This window comes from Cricetulus griseus, chromosome 7, assembly GCF_003668045.3.
Source record: "Cricetulus griseus strain 17A/GY chromosome 7, alternate assembly CriGri-PICRH-1.0, whole genome shotgun sequence".
NCBI classification, from domain to species: Eukaryota; Metazoa; Chordata; class Mammalia; order Rodentia; family Cricetidae; genus Cricetulus; species Cricetulus griseus.
In genome coordinates this window covers 11,362,196-11,387,977 of record NC_048600.1, presented here as the reverse complement: position 1 = coordinate 11,387,977, position 25,782 = coordinate 11,362,196, and the positions used below count along the sequence as shown (strand labels likewise).

The 25,782-nt window shown below is 43.5% G+C and overlaps 1 protein-coding gene across 1 annotated transcript in view; it reads right to left on the bottom strand.

Annotated features, from left to right (window-relative positions):
- The window catches only part of Alk (ALK receptor tyrosine kinase), a 688,619-nt gene that overhangs the window by 294,405 nt on the left and 368,432 nt on the right, over positions 1-25,782 (bottom strand). Inside the window, exon 4 of the mRNA XM_027424412.2 lies at positions 18,123-18,324. Coding sequence (XP_027280213.2) covers positions 18,123-18,324 — 202 coding nt within the window. The remainder of the gene's footprint in view (positions 1-18,122; positions 18,325-25,782) is intronic.

The window sequence follows — 25,782 nt, the reverse complement described above, 5'->3', positions numbered from 1 at the left end:
ACAGCTTAAGGCTCCTGCTAATTCCTTCTGATCTGGCAAGGATGAAAAGTCCTTAGTAACTGATATTTTAAAGCCCTTTAAGAGTCTCTGGTGGCAGATAGTTGCTATTTTAAAGCATAAAATTTTAGTTAAGGGAATCAATCAATGAATGAATCAATATTTATTTAGCATCCACAATGTGCTTCACTCTATACCAGTTCGAAATACCGCACAAAGACTGTAACAAGTGGGCTGCAACCAGGAAGGGGCTGTTCCTATAATACTCATGAGTAGGCTTTAGGGATCAAAGGATCTGAGTTCAAATCTCTACTCTGCTACTTTGGAGAATTGCCTTATTTCCTCAAGCCTTACTTTTATTCCCTGGAAGTAAAAGCTAATAATATTTCATGGGGTTTTTACAAGTATTCAATATTTACAGTGTTTGTAACATGTTTAGCTCATTGTGAAAACTCGACAGCTAGCCATAAAGAAAATATCCCCTAGGGAAACCAGAAATCCTTACTCAGTGTTTAAACAAACATAGTCCTAGAAGTTGACAAAGAAACTGAGAGTATCTTCCAGGTACTGAAGGGTGATTTTGTAATGTAGGCAGTTTCTTGTTTTGCTTTTGCTTGTTTGTTTGGGATGGGATCTCACTATGCACATAGAAGAGGGTATGTGATATACTGGAACTGGAGTCACAGTCAGCTGTGAACCACCTAGGAGTGGGTCCTGAGAACCGAACTCAGGTTCTTTGGAAGAACAGCAAGAGCTCTTAATACTGATAAACCATCTCTCCTGACCCTTGAGTTCTAAAGAGTTGAACACAGAGTATGTGGACATGTTCTGGGAAATCTTCCTGAGGGAAGTTACTCATGAAGCAGGGACCTAAACCTTGTCTAGCTGTACCTGAGCCATTCGAATCAGACTGAAGGACAGGTGGGCTCTGAGCTCTCCTACTCCAGATGTCACTTTATTCTTAGACCTTCATATCTAAACTCTTAAAATGCCCGTGCCCAGGTATGTACACCCTACATTCTACCATCTTCTGACTTCATTCTTGACTTTTATGTCTTCCCTTTGCACTCTTGGTACTTTTAAAATCACCTTAGTAAAGTGCATAATTTATCTGCAACTAATGCCATCCATTTAAAGTGCAGAATTTAATGGGAAGAAGGGGAACAGCAGGCCACAGGAGAGGGCATAAGACAAGGCCATAGGGGGATAATTATAATCAATGTTCATTATATGCACATATTATAATATCATAATGAAACCCAATTATTTTGTACAGTTAATACAAGCGAATAACTTTTTGTTTACAGAAAAAGTGCATAATTTGATAATTTATGATGTTTTTTTAACGGTAGGAAACCACAAAATGCATTCAAAATATAGAACACTTCCATTATCTGCAGCCCTCCTGCTGTTTAATTCAAAGGCTCTGCTGTCTCTTTGCAGTCAACTTTCTTTTCCTACTTCCTGGATAACCACTGCCCAGCTTTCTATCAGTTTAGCAGACCAGTTTACATTTTTCTGGGATTATATATAAACAGAAGCACATAGTCTCTGGCTTCTTTCTCTTGTCATAATGACACGGGGATTCAACTGTGTTGTATATTTAGTAAACGGTGTATTTTTATTTATTTTATGTGCATGTGTGCAGGTATATATGTTATCAATACACAAAGGAGTGAATGAAGACAAGGAGGAACATCCCTAGGAAAGAGGTGGAGGTGGACCTGGAGGTAAGGTCTGGGAAGAGAGGGGAGTCAAAATGAAATCATGGGTTTGTGGGAAACAATTGTTGATTTTCTTTTTGAATTGAGAATCGATACACAATTTTCTCTTTCCCATCATGGAAGCAGACTATTAATTATAGCAAGCCTGGTGGGACTTACATTAGTCTCATCAAAACCAACCTGTTTGTAAGCAGCTTTAGAAGCATGTGGTAAAACAGTTTCAACACAAAAGATGCAGATGTAACTCTAAATTCACTGACCGTAGCTGCTCCCTGTTTAAAAGCAATTAAGTACAGGCATCAAAAGGCACAAGCGAATGGAGAAAGTTTGATCAGAGGGAAACATTTTCGTGAGCCAATTGGAAAAGAACTGTTTTCACTTTTGCTCCGGAGGGTTTGGAAGCCCCCCAACATGCAGCTGTGGAAGACCACCTCTGGCTTGGCTTACTGGAGTGGGAAGAGACCAGTGTCCTCTGGTTTGAGTGATTTTAGTGTGGGCTCAGACACAGGGAAAGATGAGGTCTGGCTCTACATAGCAGAGGAATGCATATGGACTTGGTCGTTTCAACATTGTCTGGGTTTATTTGATAATATATTATGTATGCAGTTCCCCTCTTAGTGGCTTGTTATTTAATTTTGGCTATGAATAAAATAAAGCAAGCTCTTTACTAAGTGCTCAGCTGGGGATGGTTGGTGTGTAGATCAGGTTCTGACTCCTGATCCTCATCCATCCATGACCTGGAGATGTAGGGCTGGGCAGAACACACCTCTCCTGACCACAGTGAAAGCCTCTTACAGCTCTGCTCTTTGTTTATCCCAGAGGATAATGTGTCATTGTCTCTTCCGGCTCTAATGGCGGCCAAATGAAGGAGGCCTACTGACTAGATAGTAGAGATGGCATTTGATGTGGGACATGGAGGAGACCTCTTCATTGGAATTTGCCTCTGCCACTAGACATGTCATCTGATTCCGATGCTAATGCAGAACACTTTCTTGGAGCCAGGAAACATTTCCACTGGGACTGAACCAAGAGTTTTTCTTAGGCAAGACAAGCACTCTACTAATAGTCTGGTGTCTTATCTGGAGAGGTCATAAAGAATTTGGGGATCACAAACTCTGAAGTGAGACCCCATATGCTCAAATTTTACCTTTGATCATCGTTAGGTGTGAGACTGAGGAAGTTCAATTCTTCATCTAGTAAGTGGGATTAATATGATGTGACATCACAGGACTAGTGTGAAGACGAAATAGATAAACATAGATAAAGGGACTGAGAACGACGCCTGGTGTAGAGTAAGCATCATACTTCGGGGGATCAACCTTGTTTCCTGCCTCTGGTTAGGGACCCTAGTGATTTAGGCTTGCCTGGAAAAGGGAAGAAAGATGTCATTCTCATCACCACTGTTAGCTCACAAACTAGAATGACCCTCTCTCTGTGTGTGTCTCTCTCATCTTATTTTGAGACAGTGCCTGTCATTGGGACTGGGGGTTCACTGATGCCCTGGCCAAAAATCTCTACAGATATTCCCATTTCTTCCTCCACAGCACTGGGATTACAAACTTCTATCTCCACACCTGGGTCTTTACACAAGCTCTGGGTTTGAACTCAGGCCTCATGCTTACATACAAGGTGCTTTACCAATTGAGCCATCTCTCTAGCTTTAAGCATAACCCCGTTTGAAAGTTTTAACTCTTCACTGTTTCTTGAATACCTGTCTGTGGCAGGCACTGTTTTGGACTGGAAAACACTAAAATAAAAACATAAGGTATGTATGTCTTGATAAAGTTGAATCACCAGTAGGAAAAACAGAAATGTGCATGACTGGTATGCTTACACAGACCTGGGGTACTTCAAAGGGCATAAAGAAGAGACTGGGGTACAGGGATGTCCTGGCATATCTTCCTGAGAAAATGCCACTTCCACACTGCTGATGGCTGTACACTTCAGGGCTGTGGGGTCTCTATCATACAACTGATCTTTTATTTCTCTTGTGTGTATATAATGTATCATGATATCTGGAGCATATAATTAAAATAGACCGAATAGATTCCCCCACCTTTTACTGAGGCACTGTGCTAAGAGCTTTCACACACATTAAATCATTTAACCAATTCTCTGTGAGGACATCCAGGTTTCTTCAGAAGCCAGCATGCCAGATAGAATAATTTTTTGATGGATAGAGTCCATTACCAGTTTAGGCCATGAGCCCAGGTGATTGAAAAAGCATAAATCAGACAATTGTTCTGATGTTGCCCCTCGCTCCCATCTTTAAACCTCCTGCTACTAATGGAGATATTATCTGACTCTCCTGATGATAGAAGAATTAGTTCATCGAATCACCACAGTGTAGCTTTGATTTCTCACCCGTTCTAGAACATTGTTGAATTTTGAAATCAGAGTGTTGACAGGTGCTGTTTACTTTTTGTGTTTTCTTTGTTTAAAATCCAAAGACTTCTGGCTGTAGGATCTGTAGTTAAGCCTGGGTTTTGTATGTGTCCTCGGACGCATGAGGCATGATGAACCAGCAAGTGAAGGGAAGCAGACATAGGATCTCTTCTCCCTTTTGTCTCCTCTACCTACCTTTATATCATGGTGAGCTTACCAAGTCAAACTTGGTTTTGTCCATCAGACCCTTAAATCCGAGCTCTTCAAAGATATCACCTAGTTGAATTTCTCCCCAGAGAGCTAGAGACTAAGAGAGGGCTCCCCATCTCCCTTCCCTGGAGTCCAGCAGCAAGGGATGAGTCAGAATAATGATGAGGTTGTCTCTCTGGCACTAACCTGGACCCGTTTTAAATAGCTCATCTGAATGTTAACGCACACTTGAGACAAGAGTGCAGCTTATATTCCTCTCAAATTGATTCATTTTGCATTGAGCTTGATGCAATTGACTCAGTATAAAAATGTCTTTGGCAATTAGGGGAACAAAGGGGCAAAAGCTGGCAGGCTATGGGGATGACAAACGAAGCGAGATGACACGGACATTGGGACTAGAATTAAATTTCTTTTTGAATCAGATGTTTCTGAGGCATGGTGATGGCAAACAAGAAAGTCCTTCTAAACCCTGAGAGAGAAACTTGAGGATTCTCCCTTGGGAAGAAAAGATGCAAATTGTCTAAGAAATGGTCCTTGTGAAATGTTTAGCAGCCTTTATGGCTCCTCATGGTGTTGGCTGGGGCTCAGGGGCCAGGGCACAGCTAACAACACAGTGGGCTAAGCTTCAACTACCTCAGTAGGAGGAGGTTCAATGTGAAGATTATCTCTGAATGAAGAACAAATTTCTGGAAAATGAGCTATAGAAAAACCAGATCATTGCAGGGGTTGGGGGGAGGCAAGGCATGGAAGTAATCCTCAAAGTGATGACAAAGCGCCTTAGTAGAAGTGGGCTTGCTCTATGTGACTCCAGGGGGGCAAACCAAAGATTAATAAAATAGTAGATGAACAGAGGGGATTAATAGATAATGACATTATCCTGGGAGCTGTGTATGCATTGTTATAGTACTCATTTAGAGAAAAAAAATTGAACTATTAAATGCAACCATATGCCTTAGTACTGAGAATATGGTAAACAGCCAGTATGGGCTGGCTGTCACTGTCCACAGTGATCTTACAAGGTATCACCACTGCTTGGAGAAACACTGGAGGCTTAAAGCTATGGGTTTCCTGGATGACTTTCTAAAGTTTCATGGCCACAGGACCACTCTCAAGTTTTCCCAAGGAGCTACAGCTGACCTGCAGAGGGCTGATCTGTTTTGCAACATGATTGGCAGCCTACTGGCTAGGGCAGGTCAAAGCTGAGCTTTGATGAACACGCTACTGGCTGAGGCCAGGCAAGTCAGAGCTGAGCTCTGGAAAAGGCTCTTCCATGGGCTCGGGGTTGCGGAAAGAGGTAGGATTCAATTACTTTACTCCATGCCTCAAGATGCCTCAACTGAAACATTTTTTAAGTGCTATTGTGCTTTGAACTCACATATAGTCACATGGGAATGTGAGATAGGAGAAGCAGACACAGGACCAGGACCCAGAAAGGGGTCATAGAAATATAGTGCAGGGGTTTTATTTCCATCAGAACTCTGGCTTTGCCAATCACTGAATTTCCTGACTCATGTGCAGGAAATTGTACTTGTTGCCAAAAGCTGTCCATATGCCGGAGACCATCCCTAAGCTGGACAAGGTGACAGACAGTTTAGCAAGAAAGATGACAGAGAAGTAAGGATTTTTTCTTTTCCTTTTTTTCTTTTTTGACATGGAAATAATCTAAGTCTCTGAAGATGGCTGGATAGACAAGGGAGCTCCCTGGGGGAGGTGAGGAAGTCAGTGCAAGGAACACCAGAAACTCAATACAGGGGAGTCACTCTTAGGAGTGTAGGTAAACATTTAATAGAATACTGATTGTAATTTCATGCAGTCAGGGAGGAATTTTAGTCCTGGGAGAGAAAAACAAAATAATGAAGGGAATATTTAAGGAACAGTTGGAGAGAAGGTAATTGGAATTCAGCTTAGTTTGTCTGAAAAAAAAAAAAAAAAACACTCAACATGAGTTGGTGTGGTTAAGTGGTTATATAAAGACTTGTAAATTCAGAACAGGAAACAGGGTGATGGAGTGGGAGGGGAGATACCAACTAGATGCCCTGAATGGGAGAGTAGGAAATATACAGGGTATAAGCCAGAGAATGGGAAGATGGAAGTGAGCACAGCATAGGCGATCAGAGCATATCCTTGGGATGTTAAGGATCCATTTCCACAGCTTACACAGGCCAGCATCGGCCTATCTGTGAGGATGGCCAGGGCTATGACAGGAAGAGATGATGCCTGAGGGCAGTCACTGTGAACACAGTATCTTGTTTCTGAGACAGAAGGAAGTGAACTTTTATAGAGAATAGAGATGAGATTTGATAGTTTTATTTTCCTTAAAGCCATGTTTTTATTCTCAAAGAGTTTCTGGTCCAATTAACTTAGGAATTTGTTGACTTAATAAGCATTTTCTGAACATATACTGGGTTGAGCACTGTGTTGAAAGTATGAAGAGAAATAATGACCATCTTTTTCTGAAGGAGCTTAATTGATAAGGATAAACGTAGCCCAGTGCTGTGAGATGTCTAATAAGGATGTGGAGTCGCTGGAAAAACAAGATCAACTCCACATGCATGGTCTGAGGTCTCTAGAGAGGCTTTGTGGGAGAGGGGCTAAAGCACGTCTTCTTGAAGCAGGAGAATTGTTCTTGATGACTAAAGAGGTCTGAAGCTTTTGCTTTATGTGCACAACACAGAATGGTTTGATCTGAATGACCAAAGAAATGGGCTGAGCCAGTCTGAAGAGCTGGGCAGCCAGACCAAGGCTTTGGGTGCTGTGCTGAAGAGAAGTTCTATTGGACAGGCATCTGCTGAGTGGTCAGGAGCAGATTAACACGCTGCAGCACTCACCCACTCTGCTACCACAATCTCCACTTGGTCTATTTGGAGACGTCCCACAGGAAGGGTCTCTGAGGCTACTCTAAGGACTTCAATTAACGTTCTTTAGAATTAACAACAGGAGAGAATTCAGCCTGCTATGGCTTCCTCCTTGGGCATCTTTTATGCAAAGAATTTATTCCAGAAGAACAAGGATCTGATCTGTGTGATGCTGGGAAGACCTCTCAGCATCCTCACTGGAAGAGGCTTAGAATAAGGTCTGATGCTGGAGAATGGACAACGAGTAGTGAGTAAGTTCCATCCAGTACCTCTCCCTCCTCCTCACTGGTTTTCTGCAAGCAAATTAAGGAGAATGCAGGATGGAAGAGGGCTGCCCCCTCAGGCTACAGGTCTTGGCTCTCTCCAGCTTGTAACTTTGTCCTTGCCAGATTCTTTATGTATGAGAATTTGGAAGCTGATAGGAGACCATATCGAGGGCAGGTCAGTAATTGGATATGAGGATCCCAAGGCTGCATGGTGCCACTGGTATTCAATGCCATTTAGGAAACACTATAGGCCTTGTCAGAGACATGATATTGTACTAGTTATTGGAGGGATGATGAAATGGGGCAGAGGGCAATCAAACTAGGAAAAAATAACTCATTTTCCCTATTCCTGCAAAAGGGGGAAGGCAGTAGCAATAGGAAACTCTGAAATCTGAGCCAACTTCAACAAAGACAATGGTCTCTACTCTGAGATTCATTTGCATTACGGTGAGACATTCTTGCATCTGTGTATCATCCAGAGGCACCTGGAGTCCTCACTGGAACAGAAGACAGCAGCAGAAAGATGAGGACAGCTTCTATCCCAGGCCAATTGTTCCAAGCATAGGTTGGGTGATGTGGATCCAGAGAAGAGACTCCTTGTGGGCAGATAATGGCTTTGTTGCCACACAAACCCAAGAAGGAATAAGAACTCTAAGAGACCAATCAAGGAATAGATGGGAGGTTTCTAAATTACAAACACAATGGATGTCACAGCCCAGCTCATCACCTACTTCCTCATGTTGCCCAACCTCTTGCACAGATGTACTTTGTGCTAGATACATTCATCTCTTAGGCAAATGACCAGCCCCCTTTCCCTTTAGAGACAGCTCTTTGGGCTGTGTTGCCTAGTGACCACCAGTACTCCCACAGCACCTACGTGAAATAATCAGAAGAACCATCTCTGCACAGAATTGTAATAACTGCAGCTGTCCAACTCCTAGAAACTGTAAGAGCTACCAGTGTCCCAGTGGCTGAGGAAAATCATAAACCGTTGTTGTCAGAATAGATGAATGAATGAGAGAATTTTTTTGGCCCCCAATGGGCTATCATCTAAATTCCTCTATTTATTCTAATATCTCTGTCCTGCCTGGAAATGGTGAGCTTCAATAAACACTTCTGAGGTGAGACGGGATTCTTTCAATCCATTTTGACTTCTCTTTGTATACAATGTCTATTTATCATTCTGGGATTTGCCAAGATGCCATTCTGACAGGCCAAGGGTTACTGGTATTCACAATTCTCTCATCCTTCTGGAATTCAATCCATCAAATAACCAGGGCAGAGTAGGAAGACAAGAGCAGCTAGCTCAAAAGGCCCCACTACAAGCCTTCAGCTGTCAAACCACGAAGGTCAAAGCTGGCAGAAGCTGATGGTCTTTTCATTTATTATATTATTTTTTGACGCCTGCCAATGAAAGCAATTGTGAGTAAAAGTTCTACCTGCCAGGGAAGGAATTGTCCTTTGTACTTAGTGGCAACCTTCACAGTTGAGGTGCACGTTGACAGCTGCTTCTGGAGTCCCAGGGAGGAATACATATCTATCCTGAGGTGGAGGTGGGGGGCGGGGAGACAGGACTTTCCATCTTCCCATTGATTGAACACTTCTGTAATCTCTGCCTGAGCCTTGACATTAACTTTATATCCAGAGCATAGATTTGAAAAGTGTTGCCTTGTGGAACTATGATTAAATCAATCTACTCAGCTATCACTGAATGCCTACTATGTGCTACACACTATGCCAAATGCCATGGTGAGGAAAAGATATACAAGCCAAGGTCTCCACTCTCAAGGCTGTGGTTCAGCTTTACAAAAGTTTCTGAAAGAAGAGCTTTTGTTAATGGAGGAGAATACTTCTATCTTTCCTCAGAGCCAGGCATGGGGACAGGACATATCTATAAGGCCCTCTGGGGAGATGATGAGACAAAAGGAAATGAACCCAGCAAACTGTGTTTCCCTGCTCTGTCTATGACTGCAGACAAATCACAGAGCTCCCTGAGTTCAGCTTATTCATCTATGAAATGTGTATACCATGCATAATGAAGATTCGAGTGAAAATGAAATGGGTTAGTGGATGCTGGTGTACCTGGTAAACTAAACAGAGGGTTCTCACCATAACTATTAACTGGTAAGAAGCTGCCTCCAAAGAACAAAACAGGATTCAGAAAAGAGTCAACGCATGAAAGTCTGATATATGAATGGATGAATGGAGAAGTGTATAGATGGATGTTGTGGGATATTTTGATTGCCCTCTGACACTCTTGAGACTGCCCAATAAAATTATACCTTGAATCATGGAGGCAGAGCCAGAAACTACCTCACTGGAATTGGTCATAGAGAAGCCAGCAATTTGGACCAAGAAGATGCACAGGAAGGAAAGGGCAGGGAGTAGAGTTTGAGCTTCCTCTTGTTTCTGGGATGAGGGAAGAGACATGTCTCTTGGGGTGTCTTTGACCAAAAAGCAAGGTCAGCTGGTTGATACTCAGCGTCTCTGAGCTAGCAGGTTTTTCACCCCAACCTTTAACCTCTGAGTCTTATTAATAAGTAGAACAAAAGAGACTTAATTTAAACCTTCATATGGCAGCTGCAATAGAGCTGGGGCTGCAGCACTAGAAGCTCTACCAGGCAGAGGCCTGAGTGGCCAGTGGGGTGCTGACTGAGGGGCCATGGTGTGGCAGATGATAATTAAAATAGCAGTAGATTCATGTTCAGCTGCTAAGCCAACAGGAAAACATCAAATGGGTATATGTAGAGATGGAGAAATAATACACATATATGGTCAGATGATATATGTATAGATATTTAGTATAGATACATTCATCATGATAGTTCTATAGATGGCTGAATAAATAAATGGGTGGGAAAGAGATTTTTCTCTGACTCCAACAGGTCTGGACTCTCTAACCTCTGCTGAATTCCCAGCTTCTCAGTGTCTTGTGTCTTTGAAAATCCTTTTGGAAGTATTCTAGTAAAGACAAGTCACATACATGGCTCAATTCCATTCCAGCTGTCCCAGCTTGAGGACTGTGGTGTCAAGCTTGGGCTACCTACATTTGGAGACTGTCATCTTCAGAGTGTCTACTGATGAGAGGAAGAACACAGACTATCCACCTTACATCAGTCCCTCACACACTTCCCAGCTTTTTCTTTTCTCTTTACCGCTTAGTGAAGTGATTATGTAAAGCTACCAGTTTATGTGATCAAGCAATTAAGCCAGGCTGATAACTATGATTCTTAATTTTTGATGTAGAGTGGAGTCCCTAGTGAGTTTTCTAAAAATACACATGTTAATGCCCACTTTAAGGTGAATAAAATAATATGAATGGTTGAGGATAGGATTCAGTTATATGTTTTCTTTTTTGGGGGGGGGGCGGGGAGTTGCTCTGATTTCTGTCATCAACTTTTCAGATCTACCATGTTGGAGGGTAGAACAGTTCCAACAGGGAATTTCAACATTTTAAAGGTTGCCTCAATATTATTTTACACAGAATGGTGAGAAATATGGTAACTCCAGGCACAGTGAGTTGTACTCTACCACAAAGAGTCCAGTTAATCACTGAAGGATGAGGGAAATGAATTCATATCTTGACTCTGACTATGTTTATGTCCCATAACCACGATGGTCTAGAGGAAAAGCACTCTGGATAACCCAGCAGAGGCGGGAGGACAGTTCAGCACAGGTTCGACACCTTGTCTAGTTTGAGCTTCACAATGAGCCATAGGGCAGAGTAATTATTGTCATCTTACTGAGAAACTTTGCTTCCCCCAAGCTGTGGACAGCAAGCCCCAAGAACCCTTAGGTGATGTGTCTCCAACCACCATACTCAGAGAAACCTGACTTCATGATTCTTTCTAAGCTAGAGTATCCAGGAAATATGCCTCTGATGAACCAGGGTGTGAGTTTTAAGGCTTTTAAAAATTATCTTTAAAGCCTTTGAATGGCACTCCCTTTTTAGTGTAAATCACCCAGACATTAAAGCCCTTATTGTATATTTATTAGTGTGTTACTCACACCAAGGGGAAAGAGAGAGACATTGACACCGTGAATGACTTTGAAAGTAAGAAAAAGCTGGGCCTCAAATTAAATCATTGTGACACTGCCACTCGAGGGCATCAATTTCAATAAATGATCACCTTTTTTTATTCCTGATCCCATTTATCATACGGGCAGGATTTGAGGAGAACTCTGGAAGGGTGCTGACTGCTACAGGCTCTGATTTCTTTGCCTTGGCCAGACCTGCCACAGTGCCCTGGGCAGCTTGAAGTTAAACCCAGCACAACTCAGGCAAAGCAACTGACTCCTTTCAGAAGCCAGTGCCCTGTGGCATCTTTGAGTGCTTCTCTGGGAACACCCCTCACTCAGTCCTATCAACTTCCAGGAAAATCCAAGGTTCTGTGTGCTGGGGAGGGAAGGTCCCCGTGGAAAGGAAGGAAAAATTGCCCTGTGGTCACTAGGAGGGACCAATAGCAGAGAGATGGGGAGAACTGTTGGCCCAGATCTGGGCAGCATCTGCATAAGGGGTCAATGGTGTAGAATGGATGTTGATTGGTAGCAGAGTATCCCTGTGTTGCCCTCTAGAGGAGGTGAGACACTGAAGCTGGAAGGGCTGTGGTTATTCACACTGAAAACCACAGAAAGAATCAGGACCCAGACCATGCCTCCAATGTCAATCTCTTTTTGGGTTACATTACTCTGGTGTATCTGGTAGTGACAGTCATTATCACTTTTAAAAGCTAAGGTCTTGGGTCTGAACAGGCTTGCTTAAATAAGAGTGGCATCCAGGCTGGATATACACTTGTACTGTAGATTTTCACTTCAGGGAAAGGGATGTGGGTATTTCCTATCATAGCTGTTCAGCTAGGAAGCTGACCGGAAAGAGCACTGAAGCTCTTGAGTACACATATGGTGAGTCCTGGCTCTGCCATAACTGTGCAGCTTCACCTCTAATGTCCCATCATGCTACTAGGCTTCACCTTCCCCATGCAGAAACTGACGGGGTGGGGCTCTGGGCTTCAGTCTCTTCTGGGACTGAGGCTAATGCCTATAGAGAGGTGGGGGTTTTCATGGAATAGCATCTCAGTGCTCTCCTATCTTCTTCAATAGACATGTTGGCCCTGAGATGCTCCTGACAGCTTTGCCTCAAACCTCATTATCAACACATCCTTTAGATGTATGCCTTTCAAGTATTAGCAATTCAAGCGATTGGCAACTCTTATGCCCTTGGGGACCAATTGTTCCCTTCACACACTGTGGAGTTCTGGTCACACATAATAAAATCCCCGGATACTCATGGCCGCAGGAGAAATCTGTGTGCTTAGAGAGGCAGGGAGATGGATGTCTGGGAAAGAGCCCAGGAAATTCTCTCCTACAGTCTCAAACACCACAAGCCCTTAAGCCTGTGTTCCAGAACCCAGGAGGGCACTAGCTATGCACAGCCGATTGCTGCGGGATCGATCTTGTTAAAACACATCACCAGGGCAGCATGGTACAGCAGGCAGCTCACCAGGCAGAGGCAGAATCTGGCTAAGCTTCTTACTATCTCTACAATATAGCTGTTGCTATGTGACTTGTTTTCATTAACGGTCTGCATGTTCCTTGAAAATCATGGCCATGTGTTCTTTGGCTCTGTCATCTTTGGCACTTCTCACAAGCAAGGCACTCATTTCACTATTGGAAAATGAATGCTTGTGTGGAAAAGGATCTAGCATTGTTAAGTATTTCCCACAATTGGGCATAATGTGAGCCGTTTTCCTCATGTCATCTCACAGCTCACCACGTTAAATAGGTATTATCATAATCATTCAATTCATGTGGACTTACTGACCACTCATTTCTAGCTTTGATTCTTTCTGCCTATCAGTAGCCAGCCAGACCTAGGACTGTTTGGACAGCCCTGGTTCTTTGTTTCCTTGCTTCTTTAATCATTTTGGCTGGGTGATGAGCAGACTGGGCCCACATCTCTGGTCACTCAGGAGACCCCTTCTAAAGCCAGGCAGTCTTGGCAGTCTTGGCAGCCTCGGCTGCTCATGCTCTGACACATTCTATTGCTTTCCAGGTGACTAGGAAGTGAGCAGCTGCGGTGAGTCCCCCACTGCCTTTCCTCTGCCTCCAAGTGCTTCTAGGCAGGCTGCTGTTCCTGGAGCTGCCACTGTGGAAGCTTGTGGGGCTTTGTGGGGACTTGGTGGAATCTGACTTGTCAATCCTTAGCCTGCTCCTCTGAGTCAGGCTCTCCCCAGCTGACTCAGTTATCGATAGTCCCTCCCTTGTGGCTGCAACATTGGATATTGCTTTCCAATGACTCATCTACAAATCACCATCACCTATTATGAGAGGAAGCTAGCCCCACTTGTAATCATCACTGTCAACATCCCATGGTTGTCACTTGTCCCTATAGCTGTTCTGAATGCTATGTTACTATGGGAGTAACAAAAACCACTGTTTTCTTCTGGGAGAACCCCATAAGCAGAGACCAGATCAATCTCTATCAGAACCATATTAGAGTATTAAGCATAGCCTCACTCAACTTGCATTACATCCCATATATGTAATGTCCTTGTCCCTGTCCTTGAAGAGGACCCACAGCAGCACATGGGCAGGGTCAGCAGCAGCATTCCTCATGTACAGAAGAGGAAACAAAGGCTAAAGAGGACATGGGATTTGCCTGAAGCCAGAAGAATCTTTCACAGAACACTGTTGGTAGTGGGGTTGATCTTGTATATTCTTTGTACCTCTATGATCTTAACAAATGTTAGTCACATGAAGCCAAGAGTACCCTGATTTAACTTACAAATATCCAGGGCTCTCTGATCTTATCAAAGCTGACCAGTGAGTAGCAAGACAGGAGTTTTAAATCCAGGACTTCTCATTCAACACAGCTCTTGAACTATGATTTTCCCACTGAACTACCATGACCTGATTGAGTTCTGACAGCAATGGATGAAAATGCTCTCAAGTCTGGCTGCTGGGTGGGCTCAGAACACCTCCAAACTGCCTAGCCTTTGACTTCAGCCAGGTTAATTGGCTTCACTGGGTGTCTTTATCTGCAATATGGAAGATGATAGCAAAAATGTGTTTCATTGTGTTTTTATTAGTACTAAGTAAGAAAACACCTGTAAGGGGTAAAGCAGTGACTGGCTAGTACATTTTGGAAGTACTAAATAAATTTTAGCTATAGCTGTGTTATTACTCAAGGGTACAAACTAGGCTTTATATGTCATTGTAAGCCCTGACCAGCCACAGTGACTGACATACTGTCATGAGAACAGGATTGCAGACACTCAACTTGACAAAATAAATCTTGCGATGTGACATGAAGCAAGTTTCCTTCTTCCTGGGCCTTAGTTACTACATCTATAAATTGAAAAGTTTGAACCAGGCCAATCTCATAGTTTCTCCCAGCTCTACAATGCTCCATAGAACTGACTTGTTCTCAGTGTGAATGTTTCTGCTGAGAGAGGACACTACAAAAATATCTGGGGATGTTTTTGATTGGCACATCTGGGATGGGTGCTAATGCTCTGGTTTAGTAGAGGCCAGGGCTATTGATAGAAAATGCACAGGACAACCCCACATAACAAAAAACAATTCTTCTGCCCCAAATATCAGTAACATGAAGCCAAGAGTCCCTGATCTAACTTACAAATACCCTCAGCTCTCTAATTTGCTGGACAAGGGTTTTGTGTCTGCCAAGTTGCCAAGATGCCCAGGAGAACAGAACTCCTCGTTGCAGTAGAATGGGCTATTGATTGTCCCTTGTGCTGACACCTCATACTCTCATTCTATTGATCTAGTTTGAAGCAAGAAGCTGGCCCAAGGCATCTTTAATTTAAAGTTGGAATCATTCCTGTACATCACCGAAGCCCACAATGGCTCTGCCAAGGATGGGGAGAATATTCCTCCCCCTGAGATTCTTGAGCCTAGGACAGGGACAAAGTCTCTCTAGATGTGGTGGTCCACATCACCAGTTCTGTCTCTGCATAATCCTTATTCCCCTCTCCTGTCTCAGTTCACACCCTGCAGAAGCAGCCCAACCTCCCTGGTGACCAGGACGAGGTCACATTGGGCAGTGGAGTAAAGCTGGAGCTTGGTGGTTATGGTAGCCTTAAGGAATTTCATGGTCTATCTACATAGTGGGGTGGTGGTCCCCTCGGTCTCATCATGTGTGAGGGGAAGGCTGCCTGTGAAGGTACTAGAATCACAGAGCTCCAGGCTTGTTTGTCTTAAGAAACTAGAACAGTAATTGTCAACCTGTGGGTCACAACATCAGATATCCTGCATAGCAGATATTTACATTGTGATTCATAGCAGTAGAAAATTATAGTTATGAAGTAGCAATGAAATATTTTTATGGTTGGGGACAGTACAACATGGGGAACTATATGAAAGGATGGCAGCATTAGGGAAGTTGAGACTCATGAACTAGAAGATTAAAGATCAGTGTCTTTTGCAAGGTTCTGTTACCTCATTTCTCTTTCTCAGTCCTCCTCATCCCCTATTCTCCACCCCAACACACTCATACTTTTTAGAAAGAACACAGACTAGGGGGTGGGGGTGGTAACCAGGTCAGATAATGTCACTTCCCATTTCTTCTATCTGTATACATGCTTTCAGCTGTTACATGGGAATTCACTTGACCATGATGAACATGGGAAGATACTGAAGCAAATGCTTTTTGGGTAGTCATCACAGAAGCACACTGTCTTCCTGACTGTAAGCCACAAGGACACTGGCACTGCCAGGTTGGAGGTGTTGCTATACCCTTGCACTCAATGGTATTAATGTAGGCTTGTCTCTAACTCCAGCTACCTAAACATCAGTGATTCTCTGCCTCAACTAACAGAATCCATAGGGATTCATTGCTTGAAGGCTCAGCAGCTCCAAGCAGTGCTCTCTGGTCTCTTGGCTTGAGGAGGCAATGCTGGAAATGATAAGTCAAAATAGTCAGCCCATGAGGCAGACTTGTTCTGAGACTACCATTGGCCCTGGCTACCAGTGGATGGGAGGCCTCATCCTTTGGGCTTTTCATTGGAAAAGAACATCAGGCTGAAAAAAAGCCCTAGTACCTGAGAACAGTTTGTCCAAAACAACGGGCAGTTCAGGCACCTGACACTCCTTATTTCTAGTGATTAGAGTAGAGCAAGAGACCCAAAAAGCATTCTAGAAACAAAAAGAGGGATGCAAGTCTAGCTATGGGGTTAGCATCCTTACTGGTACTAGATGTCACTCTTAAATGAACACTATGTTTCATGATCATATATACCCTCCATACTCTCTCTCCAAGTCCTCATAGAATCCTACCCCTGCACATATGCCCCTCACTGGACTCTCCCCAGTGAGTATAGTCCTATTGGTATTGCCTATATGCACATACATGTGGGGCCATCCAATGCAACATGGGGAACCCACCAGTGGCCAGACCCCCAAAGAAACGTGAATTTTCTTTCCCTGATAACCATCATCAACTCCCTAGCCAGGAGCCAGGGCTCAGGGTCCCTCTCCTATCCATGATGGAATTTTAACTGACATGATCTTGTGCAGGTGATCACTGCACCTATGAGTTCATGTCTGCAACATTCTTGTCATGTCCAATGAAATAATAAACAAAATTCAGGAATATAAATAAAATAATAAAATAAAGGATTTCATTTCTATTGGGATTGCTGTAGTATGTAGTTCTTCTAGATACAACTAAATACAGAAAGATACTTAGCATGGGATGAAAAAGAGACTCCAAAGGAAGTACTGAGGAAATCTTATAGCCTCACTGGAAAAGCAATAGTCAGGATTACACCTACACACAACACAGGGACAGGTATCAGTCAAAAGGGACTCTTCTCAAAAGCAATTTTCTTGGGAGGAAACAAAATCCAAGCAAAACTGTAAAATCAGAAAATGTTAAAACATAATCATTGGAAAGAAGGATCATCACACTTGCTCATTGAAAAGTCATCAAACATGTGGCCATTCAGAGCTGAAACCTTGGCACGCAACTTAGAGAATTATGAAAGGAATGGAGACAAAAAGGCAGTGGGCCTAGTTCAAGTTGCTTTCCCACATCATTCCTTGTAGAGGCATGATGGATCACTGAGCAAGCAAGTTGCATTTCCAGAAAATTCAGCAGACTTCCCTGTTGTCGGCCTTGGGTGACTTCAGGGTTGTGCACATCTGGAAAGTTCTAGAACAAAGCTCTCTTCTAATCTCTGTTGGGTTAACACTGCACTGTGTCCTTGACTAATCCTATTTTCAGGCTGCATAGTCTCATAGGATCTGCTTGGGTGGCTATACTATTTTGTCTTTCCCCTTCCTTGCTCACGTTCTACTGATAAAACCCATTTTGTGGCATATTAAATTGATTTCATGGCAACTGTTTAACATTCTCTTTAGCTGTATGCTCCTTGGCTCCATCTGGACCCCAGGACATGAATATCTTTAACATCCACACATTAAGTGCTCAGTCTGACAGCTGGTCCTCTGGCCTTTGGAAGGACCACTAGTCAGGGCAGTCTGGGGGGCTCACAGAACAAGGCCCAAGACATTACCTGGGGGGACATTAGCAGTAATGGTTCAATCTGGACCTACCCATTAAAGGACAATTGTGAGTCTTAAGTAGATGTCAGAGTCTGGAAATGTGCATTCAGAAGCCAAATCACCTTCTCAAAGAATCAATTTGGACCTTGAGAAAGACTTACCCATGCTTCCCTGGAGTAGGAACCAGGAGAATCTCTCTTCCAGCCTCATTGTGTGGCAGGAGCTGGGCAATGTATCTCCCAGAGGGCTGTAGATGTCTGTGTACTGAGACAGCCAGGGTGCAATGCTCACTGTTGCTTCTCATCCAAGGACTCAGGATGGCATGCTTGGAATCTGCGGAGGCATTCAGCAGGAGGAAGGAGCCTGGAGAGAGGAAAGGAAAGCGATGTGAAGATACGTGCAAGCCGGAGGGCAAGAAGCAGCTCCGTGGAAGGGTACGAAGGTCAACAGCAGTGAACTGAGTTGTGCCAGGTGTCTCTTGACTTATTACTACATACCGAGCCCAGTCTGTTCTGGAGGAGGTAGATGGAAACCAGGGACATGGCCTTGAAAACCACTCAGGACAAAGTTCTAACCTGTGGTGGTTTGAATGAGAACCACCCATAGTCTCACAGATTTGAATGCTTGGTCACCAGGGAGTAGAACTGTTTGAAAAGGATTAGGAGGTGTGGTCTTGTTGGAGGATGTATGTCACTGGAGGTGGGCTTTGAGGTTTTCAAAAGGCCAAGCCAGGCTCAGTGAGTCTCCCTCTCTTCCTGCTGCCTGCAGATCTGGATGTAGAATTCTAAGCTACTTCTCCAGCAGCATATCTACGTGCATGTTGTCACATTCTCCACCATGATGACAATGTTCTCAACTTCTGAAACTATAAACAAGCCCAATTAAATGCTTTCTTTTTAAAGAGTTGCTGTGGTCATGGTGTCTCTTCACAGCAATACAATACTAAGGCATAAGCTTAGTGTCCCCTACTTAACTGGCTCTATATCCTTGAGCCTTGGGGTAGTTTGGTTTGTTTGCTCTTGTTTTTATTAATGAAACAGGAATAAAAGCATCTATTTCAAAGGACTTTTCTTTTGCTTAGTAGCTAAGTGATTTTAGGCAAAACAACAGCTCAACCTTAGAAGGTTTTTTCTTCATAATATATTTTTTATTCTTTAATTACTACTCATATTTACATATCCATCCCCCATTGCCTCACCCTCCCATCCTCCCATGTTCCCCACCAACCCCCCCAACCCACCTACCCCGGACTCCTCCCCAGGGATAGTGAGGCCCCCCACCAGGGACCTTCAAAGTCTGTCAGGTTTGAGAGGGTTTAGCTGAACCCAGGCATCTCCACAGCTCTGTTTCAGAGTGCAAGTTTCTGAGTCATGCGACTGTGCAACTGGTTTCCACAAAGCAGACCCTAGAAATCTCCATTGGTTCCACACTTGTGGCAGAGATTCCTTCTGGGATTAGCTGGATTCTAGCAGCAGAGGCCAGATGATCTACAAGAAACAGACATTCCTGGAGATTGCCACTTGCATAAAAAGCCTGGCAGCGTTCTGTTGTTCCAGGCACTCCCTGCAATGCATTAGTTTTACTTGCAGTGCTTCTGCATTGAACATTTCCACCAGCAGATGCTGCTCCTTTCGCAGCAGAGACTTAGTCTCTCGACCCCCGACTTCCCTCATGGGCACAAGCTAATGAGGGCTCAGCCTTCTCAAACCACCTCTGGTACTTGCCAAGCTCTCCTTCTTCACAATTCAATTGACCAACTCGGTAAATGAACTAATGGTTTGTGATGAAGAATGGTGAAGAAGAGAGAGCATAATCCTTACCAGGAGCAACATCCTGAGAAAGATGGCATTGCTCCAAGAATCGGAAACACTTGTAACATGCCAAAAGTAGGTAAAAATAACTTAAGGTTAAAATAAGGATGAAGTGAGTGTGAGGATACTTCTGAGCCAGGTCAAGGACATGTAATCAGTGCAGAATCTGCACTCTGTATCTGTCAAAACATTTCAACATGTTCTAAGGGCATTTGGAAAACAGCTCTGTAACTCTCACTACATAATCCATATCTAACCCTCAATTTACAGTGGAAGGGGAAGGTTCTTGTCATGGGCACACAGCACAAGAAAAGAGATTAGAACCCCAGACTCAGAGCTGGGCATGCCATTGAGTACAACCCTTCGCATCTCAAGAGAAGTAGACTATTAACCCAGGTGGAGCACTGATGGGTGCGAAGTGTTTTAAAGTCAGGACCAGCTGCCAGGCCTCCAGAATCCCAAGCCATGCTCTCCCCCAACATCTTCCTTGTCCCTCATTATACAGGCTCCTTTGCCTAAAATGTGGCTAGGGAAGCTCTGCCTGAGTGTATAGGTCAGGCACCCCAGGGAACACTTCAGAGACTAGGAGCAGGTGGGCACTGGGTCAGATCCCTTCCTTATTCACTTATTCTGTCTCTAGATTCCACTCACTGACTGATTATTTTGAGTCACCACCCAATCACAGGCTCTCCATTGGGGACACTGCCAGGAACAGGACAGCATTCCTAGAAACTCCAAGCCTGGCACAGATAAAGAGCTCTGTGCAAGAAGGATACTCAGAAGTAGAGGTTACCAAGTTGTAACACAGAGACTACAACAGATAAAGCACTTTGGGATCCTAGGAAGGAGGCTGTAGGTCCAGGTGAGAAGACACATAAAGAAAATCATCTTGACCCTAGGGGCTGGAGAGATGGCTCAGTATTTAGGAATATTTGCTGGTTTTTCAGAGGACCTGGGTTCTATTCCCAGTACCCATATTGCAGCTTATAACTGTCATTTGTAGTTAGATTTTTTTTTTTTACTCCTTGGGGTCTTCACCATCCAGCTCCCAAATAAATACATGGACACTATTCTTACTTATGAATACCTGGTCATAGCCTGGCTTGTTTCTAACCAGCTTTTCTAACTTAAATTATCCCATTTTTCTTTACATTTGCCTCTGAACTTTTTACCTTTTTTAATTCTATGTATCTTTCTTTCCTTCTTACTCTATGACTGTGTGGCTGGCCCCTAGCATCTGTCTCTCTTTCTCCTTTTCTCACTCCTCCCTTCTCTCTTCTCTTGAGCCTAGATTTCTCCTACTATTTATTCTTTCTGCCTGCCAGCCTACCTAGCTATTGGCCATTCAGCTCTTTATTAGATCAATCGATATTTTAGGCAGGCAAAGTAACACAGCTTCACAGAGTTAAACAAATGCAACATAAAAGAATGCAACACACCTTTACATCATTAAACAAATATTCCACAGCATAGATGAATGTAATACATACTCAACTAATATTCCATAACAGTCAGTAACTCCAATGCCAGGGGATCTGACATCCTCTTCTGAGCTCCGATGGCATGTGGACATACATAGATGCAGGCAAAACACCATATACAGAAAATAAATCAATAGTTCTAAAAAATTAAGAAGGTATCTTGACCCTGTATCTTTTTACAAAATATTTTAAATTTTATTTTTAAACTATGTGTGTGAGAGAGAAGGGGGAGGAGGAGGGACAGTGTGTGGGAGGATGGATAGAGAGAGAGAGAAAGATGAGAGAGATTAAGAGAACAAGAGCTGGATTGAGAGCATACACCTTGGTGCAGGTGAATGCAGTGCCCAGAAGGTGACAGAGCCTTTGGAGCTAGAGTTACAAGCAGTTGTGAGCTGTCCCAATAGATGCTCAGAACTGAGCTCTGGCCCTTTGCAAAAGCAGTCAATGTTCTCAACTGCTGAGCCACCTCTCCAACCCCTTGGCCCTGTGTCTTAAAGGGGGAGAAAAACACTGGTAACACCAACACATACAAATAAAAACATAACCGCAGAAAGACGCCTGGCCGAGTGTGGGAAATGTGGAGAGAAGGCAAAGAACAAAGATGGGCAGGGAAAGTGACTATTGGTCCCAGAGAGAGCATTGCATTTCTGGACAAAGATTTCTGCTGTTATTTTGTAGCTCATCGAGAGCCATATTTTGAGCAGAAGAGTGAGAGAATGAGAACAGTACTTGTAGAGGTCTCATCTGATGGTGTAGGAAGGGAGACCAGTACTAGCCATCTGGGTCATCCTCTACCACCAGTCCACATTAGGACAGGGTTGTGACTAAATTCAAGACCTTCAAAATGTTGCTGTTGTAAGGAAGGATGCAGGTTGCTGGTCTCTGGAAAGCCTGAGGTTTCCCATGTTAGAGTCCCATGTCACCATCCAGACTAGGTGAGGGTCCTGGAGAAAATCTCTCTTGACAGTCTTGCTCAGGATTCTTGGGGATACTTTCTGAGATTACAAAGAAGACTGTCCTATGTCTCATGTGTTAATTTCTAAATAAAGGAGCAATAGCTGTGCGCTGGGCTGAGACTGAGTTAAAAGCCAGCTGATTCTGAGATGCAGAAGGGTTAGGGTGAAATGAAGGCAGTGTCCCCGTTTCCTGGAAGATCACATACATATGAACACAAAGGACCCTCAAGAATCCAGCAGAGTTCCTGGGATTTGGATCTGGGGCCTCTCCTGCAGTACTGCTCTCCACTCTGGGTGTGGGAACACATGGGGTTCTGCCTCTGTAATTAGTGTTACAGTACCTCAATAATGGGGCTTTCTCAAAGCTGACTGGGGGAACAGATTCTTTTTCCACTTCTAATAAGAGAGATGATGTTTACATGAATTTTATTTTGTGCAACTGGACTATCAATAAGAGAGCAGGCTTAAAGTATTTTCATTCTCAATGAAACTCTGTAGCAGAGTGCTATCTTTTCATCGGCAGTTTCCTCCACCCAAAGAAGGAGAAATACATTTCATAAGCTCCTTGGATGTTGTCAGTATAAATCTCTTAAAGTCAGTGAGGATCTCTCTCTCTCTCTCTCTCTCTCTCTCTCTCTTCCTCCCTCCCTCCTTCTCTCTCATTCCTATTTATTTTGCTCAGAATAGCTTGGAGCTAAGAGAAGTCTCCTGGGGTCCTGTCTAATTAAGAAGGAAAGCCTGGCCACACCCAGGCCTTCATCCAGGGCAGCCACAGGGGAGTAGAGATGCAGATGAAAGGGCCTGGCCACACAGTGGCTGCCTCCATGTTTCCTTTAGTGTAGGTGACTGACAGTCTTGCTTTCTCCTTGTTGTTCTCCTTTCAACCAACAGAGCCTAAAGCATGAGCTAGAAATCTAAGGTCATGAACCAAAAAGGTTAAAGGTCATGATGTCAGAGGTCAGACAACTGCGTTCAATACAGGCTCTACTTCTGTCTCCTTATAAGCCTTAGAAAAGTGACTTAAAGTCTCTAAGTCTTTAGTTTGCTCTAGTTTAATAAATCTACCTTAAGTACAGCTACTATGAGGATGAAATCATATGGCAGGCACAAGTGACCAGGCTGTTTCTGACCCATAGATGTGTGAGGAATGATGGTGCCTTTATTGAGTATGTTGTCTGACTTTGGAAGTGTTGCTGTTGGTTGTTTGTTTGTTAATTAAAATATCATTTACTTTGTTTGCATGGGTGTTTTGTCTGCATGTTATTTATCTGCACCAGAGTGTGCCTAGTACCCATAGAGGCAAGAGAAGGCATCAAGATCCCCTGGGGCTGGAGCTACAGACAGTTATGAGCTACCATGTGAATGCTGAGAACTGAGCCTGGGTCCTTTGGCAGAGCAGCTGAGCTCTTAGTTGCTGAGCCATCTCGCCAGCCCCAGAGGGTTTTTGATCTAGCATTTGAACTGGAATTGAATCAATCAGAGGGACTGAGTTTCAGCCCTATTTCTGCCAGGGCCACACTTTCTTTGTTTATACAGTGAAAGGTTGAGTCGTGTCTCTAAGGATCCCTTCAGCTTGAAACTGTCAGTAATTCTATCTGCCTGACTAGAATATTAGTAATCCAAAGGAGCCAAGGCGAGTCTCAGAGCCCCTAAGTCCTAAACACTTCTTCCCCTAATTCATCTCTCTGAGGGTTCTACACCAACAGTTTCAATCAATTGCCCAAGCACACAATGAACTCTCTACTGAGAGTAAACTGAATTTTGCCCTGCCTTCCTCTCTCCCACTTTATACAAATGCATCCTTAGTAAGGGCTCCTGGCCTGGAATCCGGTGTTTCATGCATCTACTCTGAGGCTGTCTGGTACTTAGCACAGTGGCACAGTGTGTGCTCAAGTGATCTTAGAGTATCAAAGTGAAATTTACAGGAACAAGCAGGGAAGGACAATTTATAATAATCACTTGTAGGGAGCGGTCACCAAACTCTGCTTCTCCAACCAAGTCCCATCCCCTGGAAGGCATATTTGTAAGGATTTCTAATTTCTTTAGATGCTTGACCACATTATTCAAAATATGATCATAGTGTTGTTTGTGGGTACAACTGAGTTTTTTCACTTTAATGATGTTATAAGAGAAATGGTAATACCTCCTTTAAATATTCATTTTTAATCTTTAATTTTACTAGTTCTTTGAGAATTTTACTGCCTATTTTGATCATATTCACTCTCAACTCCTCTCAGATTCAACCTCCCTTCTCTAATCATTGAACTTCCTATGCTCTGTGTTTTTCCCTTCTATTTTTTTGTTCTTTCCTATAAAGTCCAACTTGTGCTGCACATACCTTCTTCAGTTTGTGGCCTTCCAGTGGGGTGTGGTCCACTTACTACAAGCAATACTCTTAAAACAAAACAAAGCAAAATGAATCTTTCTTTCCCAGAAGCTATGATTGTCAGCATCTCCTTAGCTAGGGGACTCTGTTCTCACTGACCCTCTGCATGGCAGGATTTGGCTTGGCTTGAGTTTGCACAGGAATTGTGCATGCTGTCCTAACCACAGAAGTCACATGTGCAGCTTTCCTGCTGTGCTGGGGGACACTGTTTCCTTGTAGTCATTCAGGGCTCTGATTCTTACAGTCCTTCCATCTCCTCTTTCTCAATTATCCCTGATCTGTGGGGAGAGTAGCTGGTCCCTGAGTATTGGGAAGAGTAGCTGGCCCCTTTAGGGCTGAGTACCCTCCAGTCTCTCATTCTGTGAGTACTGTCCAGTCTTGGGTTCTGTGTCAATCACCACCCACTGCAAATGGAAGCTTCTCTGATGAGGCTGAGAGATGCACCACTCTATCATTACTCTATCAGTAGAGCAATGGGTAGTTATTGGCTTTTTATTTAATTCTAGGTCTTCAGCTGTGCTGGGGATCAAGCCTAGGGCCTTGAGTATATTAGAAGAGCACACTCCCAGGCCTTCTCTTGATTTTTAAAACAGCTATTTGTTTGCAACTGCTCAGCTTTTGAACTTTACGAGAGGCTTTTCTTGCTTGTTCTGCAAGCCTCAGACAGTTACCACTGGAGCGCTTACTGCCAGCTGGGCTATTAGTCACCTTGCTCTTAGTACTCCTGACTCATCCAATGCCCACCTCCAAGTCAGCTATACTTTTGCTTCACCTTGTCAAGGTTGCGTAAGAATGATTAAGGCTTTTGTGTTCTGTTTACATGCTGATGCTAAACGGCGAAAATCAATGAACAGTACTACTTTTATCCTGATGGATATTTATTTATTTATTTACTTGCTGCAGTGAATAATGGTTACATTTCTAATCTTCTTTATAGGTTCAAGAAGGTATTGTATGACAAGGAAACTGCTTCAGGAGTCGGTGGGATCAACTGAATTCTCTGTGTCTCTGTATCTCTCTGTCTCTGTCTGTCTGTCTGTCTGTCTGTCTGTCTCTCTCTCTCTCTCTCACACACACACACACACACAGGAAGAGAGAGAGAGAGAGAGAGAGAGAGAGAGAGAGAGAGAGAGAGAGAGAGAGAGAGAGACTCGTCAAAATTGTGCCACATTGGAATTATGGCTTCT